The sequence below is a fragment of the Rhinolophus hipposideros genome (assembly GCF_964194185.1).
Source record: "Rhinolophus hipposideros genome assembly, chromosome: 11".
In the NCBI taxonomy this organism is placed as follows: domain Eukaryota; kingdom Metazoa; phylum Chordata; class Mammalia; order Chiroptera; family Rhinolophidae; genus Rhinolophus; species Rhinolophus hipposideros.
In genome coordinates, this window is record NC_138057.1 from 42,078,195 (window position 1) to 42,093,328 (window position 15,134).

A 15,134-nucleotide genomic window follows, 5' to 3' on the forward strand; every position below is an offset into this window, starting at 1 on the left:
GTACTTTTTGAAAATTTATTGAACTTCATCCTTACAGTTACATAGTCTTATGTAGTAGGTTATATTCCAATCAAAATGTTTTCCCAAAATGAACAGGATTCAGAGAGGGTTCAACACTAATAACCCATGAACCTATGTAATATTATGTGTAACTATTACACATTTGTGCAATTGTAATTAAAACTTGGGTGAAATCGCCAGTGAGATTGGCAAAATTTTAAATGTCTGAAAACATTAGACATTTGTGAGGATATGGAGCCATATAAGCTATTCTATTCTTGCAAGCACTTGTGAAAATGGTTTGATAATACTTAGTAAGGTGAACATGCGCAATTCCACTGCTCGATACATACACCAGGGAAAGTCTTGCATTTGAGTACCTACCTGGAGGAAGGTTCAAGGATGGTTATAGTGTCACTGTGAGTAAAAGCAAAAATCTATAAACATTACAAATGTTTATCAACAGTATAGTAGACAAGTAGTGGTTTATTCATCAGTGGAATACAATATAACAGTGAGAATGAGTAAATTATCAGTATAGATAAAATTTAATGATTGTTTTATAGAATAATGTCACAGGAAAATATATGCAATATTGCCTTTTTTGACAGTGTGGAAAGATGCAGAGGTAAAATGTATTACTTAGAGAATCATTCATAGGAGGTTAAAAAAAAGTAAATGAAAGCAAGATCATAATTAGTGGTAGGGAATGTGATCAAGGAGGATCCTATAAGGTGCTTCTAGGTAACGGTTAGTTTTGTTTCTTGGCCTTTGTAGAATCAGGGGTGTCTTTCATTGTGTTTCTAAACTGTATTATATGTTTTTGTATGCTGTATTTCCAAGAATAGTAAAAAAGTAAATTTACTGAAATATCTTTCAAAATATCAAAAATGAAACTACAAGCTCCTCAACTCTAGAGGCTTTATATATTGAGACTTTGGGTTGTTTCTTATGGATTTCCTGAAGATGGCATCCTTATTTTCTAAAACATTTGAGTTTAGGTATATCTGAGATCTTTTTCTACTCAAAGCTTGTCATCAAGGAAATTATTAAATTAGTTCTATAATTTATATTTAGCCTTGAAATTGTAAAAATCATTTCATTAAATATACATTTATTATAGTTTACTTTTCTAATTCAGACTGGATTTTTTTCTCACTTAATTCAAATTGGGGTTGTGTATGTTTTTGGTTAAAGTTGTCTTAGAACTTTGAATAAAAGTCTTTGTGTTAATTAAGAATTACTTTTCTTCCAGATTCAAAGATCTGCTTCTTTGGGAGCATCACATGTTTCACAGAAGATGTTTCCTCTATTGGAACTTACATGTATTGAAGATGGTAAAATGAAACTGCTTTAAGAAATTTTCCTTATTACAAAAATATCTTACGGAAATAGTTTTCATTTTTAGACCATGTTAAAAATTTCAGGCAATAGCAGATATTTGTGTATTTTCCAGAAATTTCACTAAAATTCCGTTAAAACAATATAATTTGGATGTTTCTTAAAGTTGCTTTTGAAGTGGGATTTTTTTTTTGGTACATAAAAGTTGAAATAATCACAAGGAGAACTAGTAATTTATTCCTCCTGTGAGCTAAGAGACCCCATGAAATTTTGTAGATGACTAACTCATCATGTGTTACTTAGCTATTTGGATCACTTTTTCTTTTATCCTAAATTCTTTTTATACATTTTTCTTTTTTAGTAAAAGAATAAAATCAAGCCTTAATTCGTACATTTACACATGAAAACTGGTAAATATTTTTACTTCAAATAGGTGCTTTTTCTTGGCCACATTGTGAAGAAGAATAAATTGTTTTTCCATTTGTAAGACTTTTAATTGGCTAAATGTTAAATAACAAACATTGCCATGTTGATTCTCAGTTTTCCTAAAGAATGTTTTTCTTTGTGTGTGGTAAACAGGGAGGGGAGGGGAGAAAGGACACGTTTATTGTTTGTGAGATCATCTACCCTAAATTCAGTCTTAAGTTGTTAGAGATATACTTCGGCTGGTTTTAGTTTTCTTTAAAGTTTCTTATAATGGTTTTACAAGTTTTGGAGTTCTTTTTAATAGCAAATTCTAGAAATTTGTTATATATATATTTATGTACGTATATGTATATATGTAGTAGTGCTCCATCCAGTTTCTTCATTCAAATTTTAGGACTTGCTTTGTGCTTTTAATATTTCGGAGTTTGTATTATGAAGTCCTGTTTTGCTGTGTAGGTAGAATGAGCATATTATTCGTGTGTTCCTTTAAGTATTAGTGATGTGGTAGTTATTGGCATTGTCATTTGCTATAGCATTTTCTTTAACTACTTTTCGATAGACTAATGATTTTCAAAGTTGATGTTCATTAAGCTTAAGATTTCATTCGTAATTTTCAATATTTCCTTATCAAAATATTATTTGTTCAGACATCTCTGTATTTTTTAAAATTTATTTTCTTATCTTTACATTCAATTTTTGAAAGACTTTAATATTTTAATGTTCACATTTATTTCAGAAAAGTTGTAAAAGTTATAAAAGTGTTCCTAAGCAAATAATTTTGATTATTGACTTAAATAACGTTCTATGATGTTTAGATTCAGAGGAGGAATTTTATGATGCACCCTGTAGTCCGTTGGAAGAAACTTGTCCGACAACAGCTAGTGTTAAATTTTATCAACAAAAAAAGTCTCAAAAGCTGGATATTTCAAAAAATATTATTCAGTATAAAATAAGATTTGAAGTGCCAGAGGTACGTACCATTGTAAAATTGATATAGTTTATTTAAATTGTTTATTTCCTCTATTCACAGCTTATTTACAACGTCTCATTACTCATAGGCACTGTTGCTTTCATCCTGTTTAAGCTGAATCTGGACATTATTGTGTGGTTCTCCTTTCCTTTCTTTGAAGATTAATTTCTTTAATCAAGAATTAGGGGTTTAGTTGATATATTGTGATTATTTAATACAATTCATTAAAATAATTATTTGTGTGATGTGTGTTTTGTATGTTTATGTGCTTATAAAACTTGTCCTAAATTTTAAAACATATTTATATCCTATGTGTACCTCATATGTCCATATACAACCATCATCCACATAAGCAATTTTTTATTTAGTAGTGATAGTTTCTTTTTTCTTTCTTCTCCAGGTATTGATTCAATTTTATCACCTTGTTGGAGATTGTGAACTACCTGTGGTAGAAATTGATGTCTTAGGATTAGGCACAGAAATTGAGCTTAGAACATTTGATATGAAAGCCACTGCCTTTTTGAAAGAATTCTGTTTAAAATGCCCAGAATACTTCGGTAAGAATCTGTTTTTTACATAAATAATTTTATTCTTTGACTACCCACTATAATGTTTTTAATTCTCTAGGCTTTAAATAAGTACGTTTGCTGAAACATTCACAGAAAAATATTATGAATTTGTCTTTAACTTTTATACTTGGGAATCTAGGTAGACTAGATAAAAAAATGAAGGTGATTTCGTTCTCATTAAGGAAAATAAAATAGACATGGTTTGATTTTAAGTGTACTTAACCGAATACTAAAACACTGAATTGGTTTCCTATTACTAATGTAACAGTTTACCACAAACTTAGTGTCTTAAAACAATACAAATTTGTTGTCTTAAATTTCTTTAGCTCAAAAGTTAACATAAGTCTCAACAGACATAAGTCAAGGTATCAAGAGTAGTTCCTTTTTGGAGCCTCTAGGGAAAGATTCTATTTCATTCAGGTATGGACACTCAGGTATGGACAGAATTCAGTTTGATGTGGTTTAAATCTGTTTCCCTGATGACTGTTAGTCGAGGGCTATTCTTCGCTCCTAGAGGAATCTGGGTTCTTGCATAGATCCCTATATCTCAGAACAATTACAGGGTGTTAGATTCATCTCAGTCTATCGTCTCTCTAACCTCCTCTTTTGCTTCCACTCTTAAAAACTAAGGTAATTAGATTGGGCATATCTGGACAATCCAGGATAATTTCCCCTTAACCATAACTATTATACCTCTGCAAAGTCCATTTTGCCACATGAAATAATGTATTTTCAGGTTTGGGGGAATTAGAGCATGGACATCCATGGGGAGTGTGAAAGTGTCATTATTCTGCCCACCACTAATACTTTATGTCCCAGAATTGTAACGGATAAATTATATGCTACCTTAGAAAAATACTTCAATTTTTCCATGTTAGGCATTTAGGAGGGTATTTTTCATATCCTCCTTTACATTTTTGGGTTTTTCTTCGAAAGAATGGTTGATGGAATGATCAAGACAAACTATTCATTTCCAATTTGGATACCTTTTATTTCTTTGCCAATTCCTCTGGTGAGGATTTCTAATACTGTGTTCAGTAAAAGTGGTAAGAGTGGGAAGTCTTTGTCTTGTTCCTGAACTTAGTGGAAAAACTTTCAGCTTTTCACTATTGAGTATGACGTTAACTGTGGCCTTGTCTTATATGGCAATTATTATTTTGAGGTATGTTTTCTCTACCATAAACGGATGTTGAATTTTGTCATATGCTTTTTCTGTATATGTTCAGATGTTCATATGGTTTTTATCCTTCATTTTGTTAATGTAGTGGATCACATTGATTGATTTGCAGATACTGCACCATCTTTACATTCTTGGAATGAATCCTCTTGATCATACTGTATGATCCTTTTAATGTATTGTTGAATTCACTTCATTAATATTTTGGTGAGGTTTTTTCATCAGGGAGATTAACTTATAATTTTCTTTTCTTGTTGAGTGTTTGTGTGGTTTTAGAATCAGGGTAATGTTGGCCTTTTGAAATGCGTTTGAAAGTGTTTCTTCCTCTTCTATTTTTTAGAAGTATTTAGTGTTAATTCTTCTTTGATGTTTGGTAGATTTTACCAGTGAAGTCATCTGTTCCTGGGATTTTGTTGTTGAGAGGTTTTTGATTACTGATTGAATCTCCTTACTAGTAATTGGTTTCTCAGATTTACTATTTCTTGATGATTCACTCTTTGAAGGTTATATGTTTCTAGAAATTTATGCATTTTTTTCTAGGTGTCCAATTTGGTGATGTATATTTATTTATAGTAATCTCATGATCCTTTGTATTTATGTGGCTCTGTTATAACATCTCCTCTTTCATTTCTGATTTTATTTGAGTCTTTTTTTTTTTTTGAGTTGAGGCTAGGTAAATGCCATTTTTACTTTTTCAAAAACCGGATGTTAGTTTTATTGATCTTTTCTATTGTCTTTTTACTCTCCATTTATTTCTGCTTTGATTTTTGTTATTTCCTTTATTCTTCTAATGTTGGGTTTCATTTGTTCTTCTTTTTCTGGTTCCATGAGTTGTAAAGTTAGGCTGCATGTTTGAGATTTATCTTGTTCCTTGAGTAGGTGTTTACCTCAAGGAACAAGATAAATTTAACACTGTGAACTTCCCTTTTAGAACTGCTTTTGCTACATCCCACAAATTTTGATATGTTCTATTTCCATTTTTATTTGTTTTTAGGTGTTTTTTATTTCTCTTTCGATTTCTTCCTTGACCTGGTATAAAAACTGTCACTATTTGCAGTTGACATGATTCTATATAGAGAAACTCCTGAAATCTCCACCAAAACTTTTAGAATTAACAAATTCAATACAGTTGCAGGACTCAAAATCATTATACAAAAATCTGTTGTGTTTCTATACATTAACAATGAATACCAGAAGGAGAAATTAAGAAAACAGTCCCATTTACAATTGCATCAAAAGAATAAAATCCCTAGGAATAAATGTAAGGGAAGGAAGTCAATGTCAAGGAAGTGAAAGAGTTGTACACTGAAAACTATAAGACGTTGGTGAATGGAAATTGAAGACACAAAAAGAAAGAAATTACATGGTTTATCTCATGAATTGGAATAATTAATATTATTAAAATGTCCATACTATCTAGAGCAATCTATAGATTCAGTGTAATCCCTATGAAAATTCCAATGTCATTTTTCACAGAACTAGAAAGAACAATCCTAAATTTGTATGGAACCAAAAGGGACCCCAAATAGCCAAAGCAATCTTGAGGAAGAAGAACAAAACTAGAAGAATCACACTCCCTGATTTCAAACTATATTATAAAGCCATAGAATTCACAGCAGCATGGAACTGGCATAAAAATAGATATAGATTAATGGAACATAATGGAGAGCTCAGAAATAAACCCAAGCATCTATGGTCAATTATTAGGTTGGTGCAAAAGTAATTGCGTTTTAAAAGGTTAAAAATAATTGTGAAAACCTCAATTACTTTTGCACCAACCTAATGGCTTTTGATAAAGGAGTCAAGAATACACATGGGGGAAAAAAAAAGAATACACATGGGGAAAGTACAGTTTCTTTAATAAATGGTGTTGGGAAACTGGACACACACATGTGAAAGAATGAAATCGGACCACTATCTTATACCATACATAAAAATGAACTCAAAATGGACTAAAGACTTGAATGTGAGACCTAAAACCATAAAACTTCCAGAAGAAAACTTAGGCCATAACTTCTTGACATTGGTCTTGATGATTTTTTGAATCTGACTCCAAAAGCAAAAGTAACAACTGAAAATAGCCCAATGGGACTACATCAAGCTAAAAAGCTTCTGCACAGCAGCAGAAATGAAAAGGCAACCTAATGAATGTGAGAAAATATTTGCTATTCATAATCTAATAAGGGGTTACTATAGAAATATATAAAGAGCTCATACAACTCTAGTAAAAAATAAACAATGTGATTAAAAATGGGCAGAGGATCTGAATAGACATTTTCCCAAAGAAGATATAGAGATGGTCAACGGATACAAAAAAAGATGTTCAGAATCACTAATCATCAGCAAAATTGAAATCAAAATCACAGTAAGATTGCCTCACACCTGTTAGCATGGTTGTTATCAAAAAGACAAGAATTAAGAATTGGTGAGGGTGTGGAGAAAAGGGAAGGAACCCTTGTGCACTGTTGGTGGGAATTTAAATGGATGCCATCCACCGTTGTGGAAAACAGTATGGAGAATTCTCAGAAAGTTAAAATATGATCTACCATCATATGATCTAACAATTCCATTTCGGGATATTTAGTTTTAAGGGCATTATATAAAACACTCTTCTACAGCAGTTTTGCACTCACTTTCTTAGGTTTTGAGCAGAAGCAGTAATAGAAATAGTAATGACTGGTTATTTGGTAATAGGGTTTATTGTAATCTAAATTAATATACAGGAAATGTTTCTCATCACATACGTGATGTCTTCTGAACAATTAGGTTTTTAGGGAGTCTGAATTTCTTTATAGGGATTTCTGTGTCTCGGGGCCAGAATTATCTTCATGTCTTTTCATTGTTCCTATTAACCATTAACCATTCTGTTTTTTTCTTTAACTGATGGCTACTCCTATCTGGGTTTGGAAGGGTAAGAGTTTTAGTATTTGGCATAAGAGAAGAGAAAGGAATCGTGAGGAGAAATTATGTTTTTACAGCTGAAGACAGTATCCACAGCTCAGAACTGATACAGGAAATCCTTTTTTAAAGTTTATATTTATTAATATTGCCTGCATTTGTTTTCAGTAAGTTTTCCTATGAAAGAATAATTTTAAAAATTATTTTTAGATGAAAACAGGAAGCCAGTTTATTTGATTACCACGCTGGATAACACAATGGAAGATCTCTTAACACTAGAATATGTGAAGGTAAGCAGTCCCATTTACATTTGGCTGCTATGGTAAGTGTACTGCTGAAGTGCTATAATCAGGTTTTATAAGGCGAGTAATCAGTTTAATCTTGATTCTAATGTGATCTCTATAAGTCCTAAAACTTGAAGACTTTTTTGTTTTGTCATCCTCTTAAATAGAACACTTCATATACCTAAATAAGAAGCCTATGTTCTAAGCAGAAATGACCTGCACTTTTTTCCCTCATCAGGAAATCAAACAGAAACAAACTCTTTAACCTTGAACCTGTTTATTGTAGTATATGATACAAGATGAAGCTTTCGCTTGATTTCCTATGATTGTCTGAAGTTACGTAATTTTCCTGGGTCGTTCCTTTCCTATTGATTTATTGTATCCATTTTATCATTTATTAAGTTTTTATGTATACTATGGTACATTTATGGTTTATTCCATGTTTTCATTGACCTATTTTTATGTAAGTGCCACATTTTTTAAATAATTACTTTATGGTAAGAATAATACTGAAATAACATTTTATCACTTTTAAGACCATTTTTACTATTATTGATGTAGCTATTTTAGTTATATTGTTCATGCCTTAAATAGCTTTAATACTACACAAGTGTTTTAGATCTAAAGATAACATGGAGTATTTAGCTACTTGGTGGGCACTTCTGTCACAAATTTTGTTTTCACATACAGGAGGAATTAGGCAGGACTCTACAGAGTTGTGGATAATTGAATGATTATTCTCCATTTTAATTTTCCATCCTTGATCATGAGAGATACTACATAATATTTGTTGAATACTTGCTATGTGCCACGGAGTCCTATACTTACCAAATTTCTTTGTTCTGTTGAAGCAGTTTAGATAATGATAGATAGATGAGAGAGAGAGAGAGAGAGAGAGAGAGAGAGGGAGAGAGAGAGAGAGAGAGAGAGAGAGAGAGAGAGAGAGAGAGAGAGAGATTTCTGTAAATGTTTATTAGGACCTTCATATAATTGCATATATGTATGTCTTTTTAAGGTATTCTAATAGACTTGTTTTTTTTCTCTTTGGATAGGCTGAAAAGAATGTACCCAACTTGAAAAGTATCTATAACAATGTTGCACAACTGGTTAAGGTATGAGTGAATAATAATTTGATTTTTAATTAGATACTATATTTCTAAGTAAATATATTATGAAAAGTATAACTAGAACTCTAAGAACCTTGAGGATAAAAATGGGATATTATATCCTTTGTTCCACAAAGCCTGGTGCCTTATACAGAGTAGGCAAATAAATATTAATTGACCTATTACTAAAATCAACTTTGTTCTTTAGGTGAATTTTTCCTCTTTGGATATTCATTTGCATACTGAAGCACTTCTGAATACACTAAGTTATTTTAATAATATTATTACACAATTGGAGGAAAAGTCAGCCTCAGTGCATGTTACAGAGACTGAAGACAAAGGAGAGGTCATTAAAAAATTAGGTATGTTTCTGTAAAATTCAACCTCAAATTTTTTTACCAAGTAGATCAATAAATTTTGGCTCTGGCTTTATTAACTTACAATATTGTCTTCAGAATTTTATTGCCCAGATTAAAATCTAGAAAAATTCCTTATATGCCAGGTTAATTTTAAAAAATAATAGTAACAAAAATGATTACTGATGAAGAAAATGTGGCTTTTATTTGTCATATCATTCTCTTCAGTTGAAGATTGTAGAAGTATTTGATTTAGGTTAAAATTCATGTATTTAATATCATTACTTTAGAAAAATAGAATGAACAAAATTTGAATAATATTATTTTTTTAATTAAAGTATTTTTTTCCTTTTTATTTCCGTAACCCTAACCCTAAACCCTTAACCCTAATCCCTAACCCCACCTAACCTAACCCTAACCTAATCTAACCCTAACCCTAACCCTAATCCTAATTAAAGTACTTTTTAAGCTGTGTAAAGTTGCAAGTTCAATAATGACAAGTATCACTAAGTAATTATTGACTCAAAAGATTTATGATTTTTCAAGTTCAATGTCTTAGTTTCAAATGTTAGCCTTATCTAGCAAACATTTTTTGTTTTGTCTATTGTTTGCTTTTGTTCGGCTTTTTGTTAGATTTGATTGTTTATGGAATTCCTAACTTAATAGGGGGATATCTTGCTTGTTTTCAATTGAATTGCAAATCAGGTTTATCATTATTGGTTGTGATATCTCATTTACTTAGTAAGTGTAGTGAGGTAGCTGTTACAAGTTTTTCCTTGTTTTACAATATGATTTTTTTTGTAGCGTCAAAACGATCCAGGAACGAAGATATTATTACCTTGCAGATTTTAGCAGAATTATCATGTTTGCAGATCTTTATTCAAGATCAGAAACGTAACATTTCTGAAATTAAAATTGAAGGTAATAAAATTTCAAATAAAAAGTAAATTCAGAACTCTGAAATGAAAGACAGGCATTTACCATTTCTTTTATTCCCTTAGGGCTTGATTCTGAGGTGATTATGAGGCCTTCGGTAACTGAAATAAATGCAAAGCTAAGGAATATAATTGTTTTGGATTCTGATGTAACTGCTATATACAAAAAGGTATGAATTTATTTCTATTAATTAATCATTAAATATGATTGTCCTTTAAGATTAGTCATAGGTATAAATTAGACTGTTGTCGAATTTTAGCAGTATGGCTTTATTATGTCCTTCGGTTTTGGAGTTAGGCGTAATTGGATTCCTATTTTAACTCTGCTCTTAGTAGTTGTGTGACCTAATCTTGGATTCTGTTTCTTTATATGTAAAATGAGGATTAAGTATTTTGTAAAAGATGTAAGTGTAAGTAATACTCTGAGAACATAGTTGTGGGGAAGTCAAGGGACTGGTGTGGACATGGGGGACTAGTGAAATGCCTTTTTCACTTTTTTCTTCTCTTCAAATACTGTGAACCTTGCATTTCATTTCAGATTTCGACAGCAGACAATCTGAAGTCAAATTGATAAATGAGATTTTTTTGGAGTTTATTTTCATGGATGCTTACTAGTGTAGCTGTTAATAGTATTAAGAGAATTCTTTGAATGCAATGGATAGTGGTTGAAGGATAGGTATTTTGTTACTGGGTATCAGGTAGTAAGGTTCTTGAACTAGTAGATACTGTTGTGTCGTTGGACAGGTAGTTTTTGAACAATGGAGCGTCTAGGTAAGATTGTATGTTTAAGGTAGTGAGTGAAGTGTCAAATAGGAAAAAAAAAAGGCTGAGGTGCTTGAGATGGGAAGTCAGAGTTTGAAGTGACAGGAAGAAAGGAAATAGATGAACAGGCTTAGCCATTAATACTGATGACCTGATTTTATGTTAAATAAAAATCCTCATTCCTTATATTTTCTGATTATGGCTTGCTAGCGTGACGTAATGAGTCCCAAAACAGCAAAGGTTGATGGCTCATAGGAATGAGGAACAAGAAGTTTTTCAGAATCCATGGTTTGGTTAGCTTCTTTTGTTGTTGTTTAAAGAAAATCATAGTATTAGCACATTGAAGAAGTAGAGTCCATTTTATTTGCTGTATCTAGAAAGTAAAGCTCACATAAATAAATGCATCTACTAAAAATCATACAAGTAGTAATTGAACTGATGTAACTCAAACCATTTAGAATTTCTCTAATTTCATTTTTCATGCATCTATAAGGTTAACAATCCACCTTACCAAAAGCTATTTTTTAAAAAAGTTTTTTTTTTTAATTTATTAGTTTTAGGTGTACAAGACAAGGTAATACTTAGACGTTCATCATTTATATCCCTCACACTGTGAACCCCCCTCCCCCCATCCACTATCCCTCCGACCTCACACTGAGCCATCACATTATATATATAAAATTATAGTTGGCATTCATTAATGTTTAGACCAAAAGCTATTAAACGAGAAGTTTCTCACTTGTGTCTTCTTGCCCCACCTTTATTTCCCTCTCCTTATTCCTTGACTTTGATTCCAGTGCACATGACTTTTAAACAAACTACCTTGTTCTGTAGCTCCCCACGTGTCAAGGAACTAGGGAGACGTAAGCGTTCCGCACTGGATCAGAGCTTCCTAGTTATTGTGCCATGACACTGCATTATGCCCTGAATGGGTTTATGTTGCGTCCAGCGCAACACGGGCAGTGAGGGAACGAGAAGGGACAGCAAAGGGTTAAGAAAGAAACAGAAATCAAGAAAATTGTGCACTGGGGGCCAAGGGTCTCCCAGCCTCAAAGGACTGAGAGCCCCGAATCGGGCCACCTTGTGGCTTGTATTGCACACACAAGGAAGTAACATTGTTTTCTCCACGGTCTGTGAGTCTCATACGTCATACCAGAAAACTGATCCAACCCAATCACCCTTGCCTGCAAACAGCGGAATCGGAAGTCCCATGATGTCTTAACAATTATGGTATGTGCCTCCCCAGGGACAAATCCTTTATGCTGAAACTTATTGATAAGAATGGAAGGAGAACTGATGTTATCACATCATTGACTCACTTCCCAAGCAGGTTGTGGGAAGGAATATAGCCACAGAGGCAGAAGCTCTCCTTAGACGGGAGAAGGTGGGGGGGCTGTGCCCACCTCTATCGACCCCATGAGTTCTCCTGATGGTCCCCATGCGACTGTGCCTGGCTGAAGGTCGTTCCCCACCCTGTGGGGAATCTTATCTGTCATTGACTATTCAGCCATCTTTTTGGTGTCAAACAGGGAGACATGAGGTGTAAGCACAAAGGTGAAACAAAGTCCCTGAAAGGATCAGTCTCACAGACTCTTCTTTCTTTAGAGATAGGCACGACGGGACAGACGGGTAGGCTGCTGCCTGACAACAGGTTTAGGTATAACAAAGTATTGTGCCCCTCAGTTTTCTGGGCAATTGGGTAAAGGACACCTGTCGTCCTGGGACTGTTTGACTCTATCCTGGAGCAGCAACCTCCATTTGCCCTACGTAGTGCCATTGTGCAGGGACTGTTATTTCTGTGTGCCATAGCTGAAAAAGATTCCAGCTGACCTGATGTTCTTAGGAAATAAAATATCACTGTATATTAGTTTCTTACACCTTCTTTATAGAAAAATGTTTTAAAAAATCATTTAGTTATTAATACTTGTAAATTCTGGGAAGGTAGGTACACAAGTATTTCTAACTATCCTCTAGTTTTTAGCTTTAGTATCAGTCTAATACTGGTTCATAAAATGAGTCTGGAAATGTTTCTTCTTCCTCTGTTTCCCAAAATATTTGTATAGAAATGATAGTACGTATTTCTTCCTTAAGGGTTTAATGGAATTTACTATTGAAGCTATTTGGCCTTGAGGTTTTCTTTGGGGAAAGGCTTTTAATTACTGTTCTGTTTTTTTATTTGATATAGGTCTAAGCAGATTTTCTTCAGTTTTTGTAATGTGTATTTTCTTTGGAATTTGTTGCACATATGTGGTTTTGTTTCTACTATTTTCATTTTTATTAAAAATCAAGATAGTATAATATGTAAATTTTATGTCCTTTTTTCCTGCTTGCTCTTTATTATAGTTTCTAACTACATAAATTTGTATCCTTAAAACAATATATTGCCCAATTTTGTGGTGCTTTGAAAACATTTATTTTTAAGCATAGCATATACACACAGCATGTAATGTAATCTAACTACAACAATAAAACAAAGACCTTTAACTGTGAAGCCCAATAATGGAACATAACTTTTGAAGTCAGCAATATGGCCTAACCTGACAGCATTCTACAGTCTCCTCACAGTAAACTATGTCCTGTGACATAGTTTTTAATAAATTTTACCAACTATGTATATATGAATCTTTAAATAATACAGTTTCATTTTGCATTCCCCTTTTTTAAAGGACATCACATTTTATGTATTTATTTGAGCCTTTCCTTTTTCATTAATTTTTGAGAATATCCATATTGATGTGTGTAGGTATGTAATTTATTTGTATTACTGTAATAATACAAATTGTATGAATATACCATTGGTTATTTATTTATTGTTCTATTGATGGATATTTGCATTGTTTCTACTTTTTGCTTTTGTGAACATTGTTGCTATGACTGGTCTTGTACATGTCTCCTGGTGTATTCTTTTACATATCTCATGCAAGCATTTGCAGAGAATCTATTTTTAATATCATATGTACTTCCAGGAGCAGTGGAAAAGAGATTTGGTGTTTTGCTTCAATGTTAATGCTTGGAAATCTTAGATGATAAATATTTTAAAGATCTGAAGTATATTTATATGGTATTTCAATTTGTGTTTTTCTTAACTATTGAAATTACACATCTTTTCATATATTTATAGGCTATTTATGCTTCAACTTTTATAAAATACCTGTTAGTTTAACTTAGGTGTTAGCACAATTTTTCTGTCAATAGGCAAATTGCAAATATTATAGACATTGTGGGTCTTGCAGTTTTTATTTCAACTGTTCTTCTCTGCTAGTGTAGTGTGAAAGCAGCCAGTCTAGCTAAAGATTTATCAATTACATTAATCTTTTCAAATAACCAGCTTTGGTTCAGTGTGTTTCCTTTGTTTGCAATTTTATTTGTTTTTATTCTTTTATTTCCTTCATTCTGTTCCCTTGGATTTAATTCGCTCTTCTTTCCCTAGTTTCTTTTTTTAAAATTTATTGGGTGACAATTGTTAGTGAAATTACATAGATTTCAGGTGTACAATTCTGTATTACATCATCTATAAATCCCATTGTGTGTTCACCACCCAGAGTCAGTTTTCCTTCCATCACCGTATATTTGATCCCCCTTACCTTCATCTCCCTCCCCCCACCCCCCTTACCCTCTGGTAACCACTAAACTATTGTCTGTGTCTATGAGCCCTAGTTTCTTAATATGGAAGCTTAGATTATTGATTTGAGGGCTTTCTTATTTTCTAATATAAGCATTTATTCCTATTACTTTTCCTTTAACCACTGCTTTAGCTGCATCCTGCAATGTTTAATATGTTGTTGCTGTTGTTTTTTCACAGTGAAAAAATTTCATATTTAGAATTAGCCAGCTGCACTTAGTTTAGATGATCCTAATTTTGTTGGCAACATCCAAAGCATCATAATCAGGAGCCAGTCGAACACATGCTGCCTTCTCTCCATCAGGCCTGATCAGGGGGCTGACCTTGGCCATGTCAGTATCATAGAGCTTCACAGCCTGTTTAAACTGGTGATAGTGGACCTTGATATCCACAGTGAACACAAGTGTACTGACTTCTGCCTTCTTGTGGCTGAATTGGTAGTTAGGGGGAATTCGATGATAGCATAGTGATCAAGCTTGTTTCTCCTGGAGGAACTCTTCCCAGGATATTTAGGCTGCCTTTGGTGCTGCAGTGTCTTGGGCCTTCGGAAGGTGGGTGACTTGCTGATCTTCTTTTTTTGTGTGACTGTGGATGCCTTTCAGCTCTGCTGTTTTTGCCTTCCATTCCTCTGCTTTGGCTTCGGCTTTGGGAAGGGCAGGCACTTCCTTCTTTGGTGTTAGCGCCATCT

The 15,134-nt window shown here is 33.0% G+C and overlaps 1 protein-coding gene across 2 annotated transcripts in view; it reads left to right on the forward strand.

Moving 5' to 3' along the window:
* VPS13A (vacuolar protein sorting 13 homolog A) overlaps positions 1-15,134 on the forward strand; it is a 205,202-nt gene that overhangs the window by 84,037 nt on the left and 106,031 nt on the right. For both annotated transcript variants that reach the window (XM_081066231.1, XM_081066232.1), the window contains exons 24-31: positions 1,256-1,337; positions 2,583-2,737; positions 3,138-3,294; positions 7,592-7,671; positions 8,718-8,777; positions 8,980-9,133; positions 9,932-10,048; positions 10,129-10,232. In XM_081066231.1, the coding sequence (XP_080922357.1) occupies positions 1,256-1,337; positions 2,583-2,737; positions 3,138-3,294; positions 7,592-7,671; positions 8,718-8,777; positions 8,980-9,133; positions 9,932-10,048; positions 10,129-10,232 (909 nt within the window). The remainder of the gene's footprint in view (positions 1-1,255; positions 1,338-2,582; positions 2,738-3,137; positions 3,295-7,591; positions 7,672-8,717; positions 8,778-8,979; positions 9,134-9,931; positions 10,049-10,128; positions 10,233-15,134) is intronic.